This window comes from Elaeis guineensis, chromosome 2 (assembly GCF_000442705.2).
Source record: "Elaeis guineensis isolate ETL-2024a chromosome 2, EG11, whole genome shotgun sequence".
NCBI classification, from domain to species: domain Eukaryota; kingdom Viridiplantae; phylum Streptophyta; class Magnoliopsida; order Arecales; family Arecaceae; genus Elaeis; species Elaeis guineensis.
In genome coordinates, this window is record NC_025994.2 from 91,819,488 (window position 1) to 91,832,265 (window position 12,778).

The 12,778-nt window shown below is 36.0% G+C and overlaps 1 protein-coding gene across 1 annotated transcript; it reads left to right on the plus strand.

Moving 5' to 3' along the window:
• The first annotated feature begins 227 nt into the window (after positions 1-227).
• LOC105053337 (thioredoxin H1) lies at positions 228-5,033 on the plus strand. The gene is given in 4 exon segments (XM_010934437.3): positions 228-389; positions 4,483-4,605; positions 4,703-4,816; positions 4,819-5,033. Coding segments are annotated over 4 exon segments (366 nt in total). The 5' UTR covers positions 228-302; the 3' UTR covers positions 4,861-5,033.
• Positions 5,034-12,778: the final 7,745 nt, after the last annotated feature.

Here is a 12,778-nt window from a genome sequence, read left to right on the forward strand (position 1 = left end):
ATGCTGGGAGGTGAAGGAGGCTGTTGCGTTCCCAATGTGAACAGGACTCCGGGTATCATAATCCAGGAGCTACCATCGCATGCGCAAACGTCACGGGTTGAGCGGTCATATGAAATTTGACCACTTTATACAAAATACAAATCACATACGAAACAGGTGGACGAGATGATACGCTCAACGGCCAATGGCGTTTACGTAATTTTGAGGGAGACTTGGCTATATAATGGGTGGGGGTCCTCCGCCGTCGAACCCTAAACCGAGAGAGAAGAGAGAGACAGCGACCAAGATAAGGAGATACAGCGATGGCGGAAGAGGGAGCGGTGATCGCTTGCCACACCGTGGACGAATGGACCCAGCAGCTCCAACAAGGCAATGAATCCAAGAAGCTGGTAAAGCCTAATCCGCTCCTATCGACCCTTCTTCCGAATCCCTGTGTTTTTATCTCTCATTATTTTTGGACTTAGATCGCTATATCCATGTGAAATCTCGGTGCTTTGAATGCTTTTCTTTGGTTCGAGGATTTGAGGGTACTATTCTCGATTGATTTCTCCGATTTATTTGGATCTGGATGATTGGTTTGTTTTGATGATTTTTTTTGTGTGATCTGCTTTTCTGGTTTTTGTTTGATTGTCTATATTGAAGGGTTATTAACGTTTTGAGGAATCTGGATGATGGATTTGATGTGGTCCTTTTCGTAGGGTTAATTTGATCTTTCAAAATTGGATTTTTAATTTTTTTTTTTTTTTTTTTGGTGATGGTTGCATGTTCTGATTTCACTATTATATAGATTATAATGGGAAAAAAATCGGAAGGCATTTAGTAAAGTTTGGATTTTCATTTTTGCTCAACCATTTTTTTCTTAAATACATATATGTGCATGTATCTGAGCACCATTGTTAGGAATGTTCATGATGGGTTGGGGGTTTAGATTTGTTGGCCGAGGTCGAAATATTTTTCTCTTTCAGTTCCATCAGTTCTGCTTTTCTCCTTCTTTTTTTTTTTTTTAATGATTAATTTTTTTTGCTATATTTATATTGCTATTTATATTAAAAAAATATTTATATTGCTATTATTTGAATTTAGACGGATAAAATATGATCAACATTGTTGAAACCATTATCATCATTTTGTGTTTGATCTGCATAGATCCATGCGTCATATCCAATTCCAATTCTCATTGGTAGGTTAATGGTGTCCAGCTGGAGGAAGGAATATGTATCTATGGAACTAATGCTATGAGCCCCTTGCCCTAGTTTAAGGGTGTTGGGCAGTCCTTTTTGACTTCCTCATATTTAGGTCCAGAAATATTTAGTTTTATTATTATCTACGGATGCTGTGTTATGGTCATTCTTTTTCACATCATTTTATTGTGTATCACAGTCCCATACTAAGACCTGGCTATCCTAACTCTCAGAATTATTAGTTTTGCCAAAATCCTTCATGTAAAAATCAATAACTAGATGATTCCTTTTTCATTGAGTTGGTTTAATTGCCAACTTAATCAGTTATAGCAAAACAAAGATGCCAATTCATTTTCATTTTTCTATTAGTGGTAGTGTTTCGACAGAATCAACACCATCGACTTTTGCTTATATTTCTTAACTGTAAGTCTGGTCAGATTGTTTATTAAGGCAGGATCTATATTGTTCATCTATTTAGGTACAATATTATCACATTATGGACAAGTCGTCCAATTAATCTTTCTGATCAGTGACTATGACAATGAGCTTAGGTGAAGGAAAGCACCTGTTTTGGCAAAACGCTACCATGCTTTAGATAGCAGTATTAGTATGAGGATCTTCATTTTCGCCAAAGTCATTTTTAAATTTTATACCCAAAGGTGAAAGATATAAAGGTAATGGATAACATAGAACAGCTTTTTATGAGGAAAAGCCAGCTTAAGAAGTTATTTTTGGAAAAACCATAGTGCTGAATTCACTTGATATTTGATATTTTCATAGTTCCTGGACATCAACATCAACTATTCTAAATAGGTCTTGATGATGATTATGTTTTCTTTTATGCTGAATAATTAGGGAAGAAGATTGTTAAAAAAAAAAAATCAAGAACTTAGTTATTGTAAAAAAAGACTGATGAGAATTTTGGGCATAAAAAGTGAAGAGGGTGGTGATGGTGTAGCATGAGGATTTTTTCTATGCACTTTATCCCTACTTGCGGCTGAACCATCATGTAGCATAATAAATGTATGTGAACACTTTTGATCATTACTAAAATCTCCTCAGTTCTTAAGCTCATTTATGTGGTTCAGTGCTCTTGCTCCATGGAAAAAGATTGATTTAATGATTGGGCAAGCGTAGTGGAGGTAGACATAGAGGAATGCTTGATGGATAGTGCTGGCTTTAGAATGAAGTATGGCATAACTAAGCATTTCCTTGATGTGTGTCTACCTTGATGTGTGTCCATGGGTTTGCTTTCAGTAATAGCTGGATTCATTCACAATCACTATCTCCATAGCTTTTTTTAATTTGCATATGCTAATCTACCATGGAGGTTGTAAAAAAGTGTTAGTAATAAAATAAAGCAAATTATGATGTTGGCTTATTTTTTAAGAATATTAGTTGGTTCAGAACTCTACTTATGTCATTGTAGTATGAAGTCTAGTTTTGACATTATCACCACGGCTTTTGAAGCTAACATGAACATATTGAGAATTTGATCAAGTGCTAACAAATAGTCTGATAGTCTTTGTGAGTTTACTAGTGAATGCTAGTGTACTTGTGTTAGATCGCTTTTAAATAAGGTTCAAGCTTAATCTGTTTGTTACAAATAGGATTCCTCCTGACTCTAAGCTTTACATGGGTTTGCAAACTAGTTGAAGCATTATCTATGATAACCAAGTTTTTGTTGTGATTCTAGATATGGTTATCATTTTGAAAAGACCAGCATATATTGCCCAATTCTTGACTTATTGGGTAAAAAGCTTGACTGAACTCAATTTGTTCTTGCTGGTCTAATATGTTAACTATTTGATTGGACAACTTCTTTTACATGACTTAAACTCACAAACTTGATCGGTACATCTGCATGGATGTAGTCTTGAATCAGTTGATCAAATTGATCAAGTTTGGCAGGAATCCAAGCCTAAGCTGAATATTGGTTAGATAAGGTGGTCAACGATTTTATTTTTGGCCACATAAACTGGAGATGCCTTGGGAGACATGCATGGTAAAGGATGCTTGTCCAGTTGTTGATTTTGATGCAGCTGTGGTGTTGGTCTCCTTTGCTTGTTTTAAAATTCTTCCTGCGGCTCTACTATATGGAATCAATTCGCAGTAATCAGTAGGGGTGGCAATGTATTGCCTGACCGACTTGAGGTAAGCAGGTTTAGGTTTGGCAAAAAAGGTCTAGATCCTAAACAGGTTGACCTCACTTAACCCATTTATCATATTTGTGGAGTTAATTGGGTAAGATTAGCACAGCTACATCCCAACCTATTTAAGGCTTGTTTAACCCGTTTAAATTGTTTAAGACCTGTTTTAACTTGTGTAAAACCCTTTTAACTTGTTTTCATCGACATGATCTGATCTATTTTGTTTATTGATCAAGTTACGTGAATTGGGCAAGGTCATCCTGTTTAATGAACAGGTTGGGTTAGTTTTGGATTTCACACCTGTTAAATAAAAAGGCTATTTTGGGTTTGACAAGCTTTCCCTAATTCCTATGTCTCAACCCAACCCAACTTGACCCATTACTACCTGTAGTAATCTGCAGGGCCTCAATTGTCTTATGTTACTTTGCTTATTTAAATGGTTAATTAACAAAATTTTGGAACAATAGGTTTGATAACTTAGCGTTTTCTTGCTGACTAAAATGAATATATAAGTAGCTGTTGCTTGTATTTTGCTTTTAACTAATCATGGGAGGTGTTGCTTTTCTTGTTCTTTTAATTTATGATAGGGGGTGTCTATCTTGTTTCAGCATTCCTGTTTTAAGCAATCAGGGTAGCTGGAAGCGAGATTTTCATGCATCATTTATTCAACTGTTTCTTTCTCTTTACAGGCTTGTGTTGGATTTATTGTTGCGATATCTGAAATGTGAACCCTGTTGAGTTGTTTCATTCTTTACTAGTTTTGTGCACTTTGATTTTGAGTTCCTTCCTTGAGGGCTGGTGCTCTCTGTCTCTCTATGTGTGTGTGTGTGTGTGTGTGTGACTTGACTTAAATTTTTCTTGGTGCACTTAATTGTGATTTATTTAGTTTCTAGGTTGCTTTTCTTTTGTTTAAATTTTCAAGAGAACTTGTATCTTTTAGAACCATACCATTGGAGTAACAAAGTTAAGGTCTCTGACTTGATTCTTGATTTAAGAATGGTGTGTAGGTAGCTGGGCATTTCAATAGATTTAAGCATCTTCCTATTTATGAGTGAGAGAGAGAGAGAGAGAGAGATGAAACTGTACATTTTCTATGATACTACTAGGATATTTGTGTGCTCTGACTATTTTACATGTCATGCTTGGTATAGGTGGTCATCGACTTTACTGCTTCATGGTGTGCACCTTGCCGCATGATTGCCCCAATTTTTGCCGAGCTGGCTAGGAAGTTCCCTGGCGTGCTTTTTCTGAAGGTGGATGTTGATGAGCTCAAGGTAGGCATCCTCATCCTTTTGCTGAGAACACTTGTATTTGTGCCGTTTGGTCCATTTGATTGTGCTGGTTTTCTAACAATTAGTCGTATAATGGCAGTCGGTTGCCCAGGACTGGGCAATAGAAGCAATGCCAACTTTCGTATTCCTGAAAGAGGGAACTATTGTGGACAAGCTCGTTGGTGCTCACAAAGATGATCTGCCAAAGAAGATCGAGCTGCACATGCCCAAGTGAGGGCTGCCCCCCATGCTTGCTGAAGTATCATCTATGCGTAGTATGTCCTGCATATAGGGTCTTGGGTGTGGTTAATAAACATTTTATAGAATCTTGGATGTTTTGAGATTCGGATATTGATGAAGTTGCTGTGTGGTTTATGTATCTTGGATGTTTTGAGCTTCGGATATTAATGGAGTTGCTGTGTGGTTGATGATGTGCATATCTTTTTGCTGCTTGAATTACCTTTTTGCTTATACTTGAGTCAGGCTTAGGCGTGGCTTTGAATATATTTTGTATATAGCTTACGGAAAATGTGGTTGTAATTCACGATGCCCCTTCTGTCAATTATGGAATCGATCTTGCCCCTTCCCCACCAGAGCTTCTGCCCGCCCTTGATCTGTTGTATGAAGTTCAGAATGCCGGCCGGTCTGCTGGCTCTGTGGGATACCATCTAGAGAACCACTGGATTTTTGCGATGATCTCCCAGTGGAGTGAGATTGACACGATTTTTGAGGGTGTCAGTCTGTCAGGTTAAGCATTTCTTGATGGATAATGGTTTGATGTTTCACTGGCTCGCGACTGTTTGTGCATTGGGACCGTCAAATTGGAGGTACCGTCTCTCTCTTAGTACTACCGCGACTCGTGAAGTGCGTTCTCAGCCGAACCTCATGGTAATGCAGTCAGCGTTTGCACGGCCTGAGTAGTAAATACTTAATTAAAAAAATATTAAACATGAGTTCCAAATTCACACCATAGGTGAACAACTTCGGTTTTACCATAAAAAATCTTCTGTGAAGCATTCAAAATGTGATGATGCCATCAAATCAGGTTTTTCTGTTATCCTTGCAACCGGGGTTATCCAGGGATGACGAGTCGGGCATCCAAACCGTTCCTAATCCCTACCACCATCAATTCGTCACAAGCTACGTAGGCCCGGAGGACTCCATGGTTTACAGGCCTGTTCTTGGTACACATACATGTATTCTTTGTCTTAGAAGTCATGTACATGTATGAAAGAATTTGTAACTTGGACGTTTCAGGAGGGGGCTATATGGAAAAAAATAAATCTTAAGATAATCTTGAACTAGTTTTGATGACACTAGTTCCTGTATAAGATATGCATTTTTACAAACAAATCTCTGTGAAATAAAGGTATATCTGACTTCGTCATCTGATCATCCATAAATTCCCGTGGAAAATCTCTAGGATGATAGCGCAAGCCGGACACGCTTATTCGTAATAAATATTTCCTATTGGTTTGGCTAGGGTCCAAAAAGTGGGAGTGTTCTTAACACGCTATGATGGTACGATAGAAATCACACCCTCTCCTCCATTCTGTCACATGCATCGTGTGTATGTGACTGGTGATGGTGCGAGGCGAATGATGCTATTGTTGTTGTTGTTTTTTTCTTCCTCTTTTTTTTTTCTTTTTTATTTTTTTTTATTTTCAAAATGGTTAGTTATTTGACCATCACTTTTTTATTTGTGTGCGCATGTTTGGATCCTTCTCATGTAATTCATGGCTGTCATGCCATACATAAATAGTCATAATTATCTATGTGCGGATTCATATAAGCACGTGTTTTATTCTATATTGATTATATATTGAATAAATTTTAAATATTTATATATAAATAAAAATTTTAAATAATATTTTATAGATAATTTTTTAAATGAAATTTTAATTTATAATAAATGATATCATAGTGCATCCAACTTATGGTCTATGCAAATTAGTGGATGTTGCAATATAGATCCATTAAAATTGATCACCGATCGATTGTGATGCTTATGAATATATTTACACTCGACTAAAACAGTAGGGATGTGTGAAGATCCATGTGTTTATGATGGTTGTTATGACCATTAAAATAGAATGACGTGAAAATATCTATTATGTGATGGATGGATGTTATGCAATTTCAAGCAATCAACGTGCGTCATAGACAAGTTGAAACTTCTCCTACAGTGAGTACTAGCGAGAAAGGGATAACTATAATCTCTAATATTTTAATAGTAGAGACCATGAGGTGCTGCGCTTCATGTTCATCATGCATTTTGAATCCTTAGAACAGTACGGTCTAAAAGTAGCCCTATCACTCTTACGGCTCCATCGGCGCTGGTTCATACTTTAAGGCTATTCTTTTGAAGATAAAAGGTATATCCAAAAATTTTAATTTTTTTAGATAAATATTTTTCAAATAATATTTAAATAAAAAAATAATTTATTTATATTTTTTTATATATTAAAAAATAATTTAGATATCTGTTATTCATATCTTTTTACATTATTAATTTTCTGATTAAGTTGCTAAAATCTATCCATATTTTTCATAATATCTTTTATTATATAAATATTATTATATATAATAGTATAATATATTATATTATATTAATATATTATATTATTATTATATTATAATAATTTACTATAATATAATATAATATTAATATTTTATATTAATAAAATATAATATATATTATATAATATTATTATATAATAGTATAGTATAATATATTATATTAGTATATATTATATATAAAATATATTAAATTATGATAGTATTATTATAGTATTATATAAATATTATTATATATAATATTATTATATATTATTATAGTATTATATTACTATAATATTTTATAATAATATAAAATATTAATATTATAATAATATAGAATATTGTACTATATTATATTATATTGTAATATACTTCATGATAATATAATATATGATACTATTATGATTATGATTATTATTATTATTATTATTATTATTATTATTATTATTATTATTATTATTATTATTGTAAGGTTAAGCGTTAGGAATGAATTTAAAAAATTATTTTTTTGATTGATGAGAAAATGATTTAGCTATCCTCTGGATGGATAAGATTTTTCTCCATTTGATGGATAGATACTCTTCATAAAAAAATATCTTATTTATTTTAAAAAATATAAAAATATAAATAAATTGATCAATGATATTTATCCACAAAAAATCAGATTCTTGGCTCCTTTTGGTATAAATATTACTTCGAAGTCCCTTATTTTTAGTTCTTTCCGATAGAAGGGGACGGTCCTCCACTTAGTTACTGCAGGAACCACAGACTTGCTCCTGCCTGAACCTGCGCCGAGCGACTCAAGTGAAAATGATTCGTTGATGAATGACAAGCTTCGAAAGGCTAGCTGTGGTGTAACAAATTTAAGCTAGTCATAATGGCATGTTTAATGCCTTGCAGGAGTATCTCGTTCTGCCTCTTCCAATTTACCTTCTTCCAATGAGTCAATAGATTGTAATGCTTGAGAAGCAATGAGCATATATTCAAGGTACTTTTTGCCGTTCTTCGTTCAAAAAAAATTATCTGTTCTTAAACTCTTGTAAACGTGACATAGGCTTGGTTGTTCTAATGGAAAATGAGGTGGCCCAAGGTAAGGTATCATCATGATAATGGATTCTTTTCCTTTTTTTTTTTCCTCCTTTTGAGTATCCATAATTTTGCTGATAGTGGATAATGAAGTATACGGGTGCTACTTCTGTCACATATTATTCTTACTTCTTTTATCACCAATTCACATCTCCTGCTTTATTCTCCTCTTTCGGTTCTCTATCTGAAAAAGAATCCAATCCACATCTGGATGCCTCTCCTTTGGCAGCCTTTAGAGGTCCTCATGTTGAGAACTACTCATCAAAGAGCTGGAGATAATCTACCTTTTCCTCGAATGTTTATCTAACAATTACTCAACCTGGCCATATACTCCAAGCTGAAAGGAAGTGAGGGAATATTTTTTTGAGGCTCGGAAGTGAGGGAATATTATAATAGACTTGATGCTTCATAAGGTCATAAGTATCCTATCTTGTGCTTTCGTTTTGGAACCTGCCAAGATGGCAACTCCACTTTAATGCAACCTTTCCATAAAATAATTCCAGCATCTAAGTTGTGGACAAATTTAAGAAATCTGAAAGGGATCGATTACTCCTACAAATAGGATGCTGAGAAGACTTGTTCTCCTTTATGAAAGGACCACACTTTCAATAAATCTTGCACACTGATCATACCTTATTGTACGGGAATAATTAATAGTGCTCAGAATCTCCTTCAAAACTGCACAGCCTCCCACTATTTCGATAACACCTCTGCAATATGGGTCACAGCCTCCAACCATCACAGATCATAATGATCGATGGTTAAAACAGACTATGATGATGTCAGAATGTTAAAGCTTATCATGGCCAATATAAACTGTTAAAATGAAACCATAATGGTGATTTAACAGTTGATGCTATCAGGATACTGCATGTATTCAAATGATATCTCATCGATGTATTTAAAAGTATGCATTTTCTTCAAAAGAGTATTAGTGTTAAATTTCCCTGAAACCATTACAGATTTAATGTTATAACAATGCAACATGTCCCTTCTGGCCAGTATTTATTTCATTGCAGATGTTAATAGCATAAAAGAGGTGGTTCAAATCCATTGCAACTCATGTTGCCATTACAAATCTGTTCATATAGTCAAGTCTTGGATCAAGTTTTCTGAATATTTAAGCCATGGGTTTAAGTCCACTTAGAAATCGAATGAGCGTTGAATCAAGTTAATTGAGTTTTTAAGAAGACTTTGGCAAGCTCTTAAGCCATGGTTTTCTAGTGTCATGAAATCTGCCTCGCCTCTAAGCAGTGCTGGTGCCATCAAAAGAGTGAAGTATTGAAGGCCTGAAGGCAATAGAAAGCCATTTTAGTCATTTTGGAACATATCTCAGTGATAGAAACTTTTTCCAGTATTGTATGAAAGGTCGATTTCCATGTGGACTTCATGGAAGGTGAGTGGTTTTATTTAGAGGAGCATCTCAATGTAGAAATGGACAGCAAGGTTGGGAGGGGCTCCAAGAGTGAACTAGTGTGATAGTGTTCCACAATAAGTGGTTGGGTTCTGTCAAGGAGTCAGATTTTGAGTATGTGGAAGAGGTTGTCAGCAGATTTAAAAGGATCAAGACAATCCACAGACACAAACCTCAATTACGGAGGATCCAATTTAAACTGTGGTCCACTAGCCCTGTGTAGAAGGAGCTTACCCATGGCGAATTGGGATCAAATTGGCTGGTGAGAGATTTGTGAAGAGGCTTTAAGGAGGAGAGATTGGAGGCGGAGTGTTGTGGTAGGAATCAACATATCTAACCTCTTATTCTAGACGTGGAGGGCTAAATAATTACTATGGATATAACTTCCTATTCCAATGACAACATGCCTGTTTATGAAAAATCATGAACAAATGACGATATTGGAAGGGGTATGGTGTGACTAATAATTTTAAGCAAGCCACAATGGCATGTTTAATTGCGTTCTCAGGAGTTTAAAACTCAGATGTTTTAATTTATCTTCTTGCAATGACTCAATAGATTAATATACTTAAGAAATGTCTGATGCTCTAGATAATAACGTTCTTAACCTTTTTGTAGAGGTTACAATCGTTTGTTCATTCCAGTTGAAACTGAGATGACCTTTGGCTCTAGTGGCATCTTTTCACATCCCCACCAGCTAAGTTGAAGTCCGGGTCAACTGGGAGGTTCTTTATGCCGTGGTCCGTGGAAAATGAAGTTGATAGATGCTGCCATTACATGCAGTACCGTCCACCTCCTTTGTCACACTTTTGATCTCTTGCTTTGTTCTCCCATTCTGGTGTTGTAAGTTGATGGAATCCAATACACAATCTGGATGCCTCTCTTTTCTCAGACAATCCAATGGACATGTTTGTTTTTGTCTTACCAGTTGCTTTATAACTTGTCTTTTTTGATGAAAGCTTTATAACTTGTCGACGAACTTGATCATGCTGTTAACTGCATGAATCGGGCGGAATCATGTTTCTTTCTCTGCATGTTCTTTGTTGGCCATGCAACCCAAAATTGTTTTTGCTGCACATGGAGGCAAGCCTACAGTGAGCATCACCGAATGCGCTGAAGTCTTGCAGGAAGAAGCGAGACACGCATTTTATGCCCAAATTAGCCTCGCAATATCCAAGTAAAATGATTTATCGTTGACAAGCTTGGAAGTGCATGGCATGACCGATATTTTAAGCTATATGCACGGTGGCATAGCCAAGAAATAACACCTCTAAAGCATTTTAGAGTGAAATAATCCTCCTAGCGAGCCTAGAAAAGGGCATGGAGGCCTTGAGATTGAGAGAGGAAGGAGTGAGGGGCACGGGTGGTGCGGGATTTCTGAGGGATCTCTTGGCCATCATTTGACCATCCATCATCTTGGTCGATTTGGAGCTCCATCCTTCAAGCATTTGAATTGGATGAGATCTGGTATGCTGCGTTGGAACGGAAATAACTCTCAACTCTTCTATGGTTGTAACCATATGATCAGGACATTTCCCTTCGGAGAAGAGCATTTCTACGGTTGTAACTACATGAGCTTGTACACTTTATAGACCAGTTGATGCACAAGAAAAGGACCACACAGTCTAGCCATTAATTCCACCGTAGAAATATTCCATTTCTAAGAGGGAGGAATGTCCTTATCAGATGTCCTTCTACACATACTATTGTCGAAGAGTTGAGAGTTATTCCATTCCAATCCAGTAGATTAAATCTCATCCAATTCTAATGCTTGAAGTGTTGAACTCCAATAGACCAGGATGATGGATGGCAAGTTAGAGAGAAGAGCTCCAAGAGGGGCAATGAAGTGGCTAGCTGCTTGTGAGGAGATGAAGGTGGATGAATTGAGTAGTAATTTTGACATTGGTTAGGGGCTTATAGATATAAATTAGTAAAACATAGTTCAGTTTGACCTGGTCCCGGAACGCAGATAAACACATACGCTTTTACACATAAGCCCCTGTTTGAGATGAATGTTGTATATATGCCTCTCATATACATATTACATGAACAAACTTAGCATGGACTACTTTCTAGCACCTGAAATTGCTCCATCTGACCTAAGTCAAGACTTCAAACAATTTGTCAACAAATTGGGAAGCGTGACAGGATCTTGGTGTAACATAATGGTATGTGTGATAAGTCTACAAGATTATCGCAGCCCACCTGCATTATTCACAAAGACTCGATAGATTATGCTACTTCATGAACAATGTGAACCTATTGAAGATTTGTTCTTAATCTTTGTGCAAATGCAGCGAGAATTTAGTCATTCTGATTGAAAAGGAGATGGTTGCTGCTGCCATTTTTTTGCTTCCACAAGAGGCAGTGTCAAATGCTTTACCTTGCTTCCAAGGTATCTCAATGAATGATGTAGTTTAGAGTGGTTCCATTGCAATGGACAGCGTTTCTTTTACCACCAATTCATATCTCTTGCTTTATTCTCCTCTTTCGGTGTTATGGGCTGAAAAGTATCTAACCCACCATCTGGATGCCTCTCTTTTGCTTAACTCTATGCGCACTATGTCAATAGTCAATAATCGAAAACCCAGAGATAATCAATCCCAATTTTGAGCAATTGGCTTATAATTGCTCAATTTGGCCATATTCTCGATGCTCAAAGAAAGGAATAAGCATTTTTTATGAGTTCGATGCCTCGTAAAGATATGAATAACCTATCTTGTGCCTTTACTTTGGAACCTGCTAAGATAGCAATTCCATGTCAGCTCAACCTTTGTCTAAAATAATTCCATCATCTAAGACCAGGACAAACTTCAGCAATCTGAAAGGGATGATTCCTATCTATGTGAGGTTGAGAATTTTGTTCCCCTATACTAAAGGACCCCATGTTCCACTGGATCACTATGGTAGATACCTAATAGATTGGAAAGAATACAATTTAGTATCTCCACGACTGCACACAGCTTTTGCTGTTTCAATAACAAGATTATTCACATTTAAAAGCCTTACCCTGGAACTGCTATGGAATGTTATGATGGTTAAAACAGCCAATTATGCTGTCAAAATTATTACATTATATTTTAAATTGAATATTGTTGCACTGTAATGGCTGATATA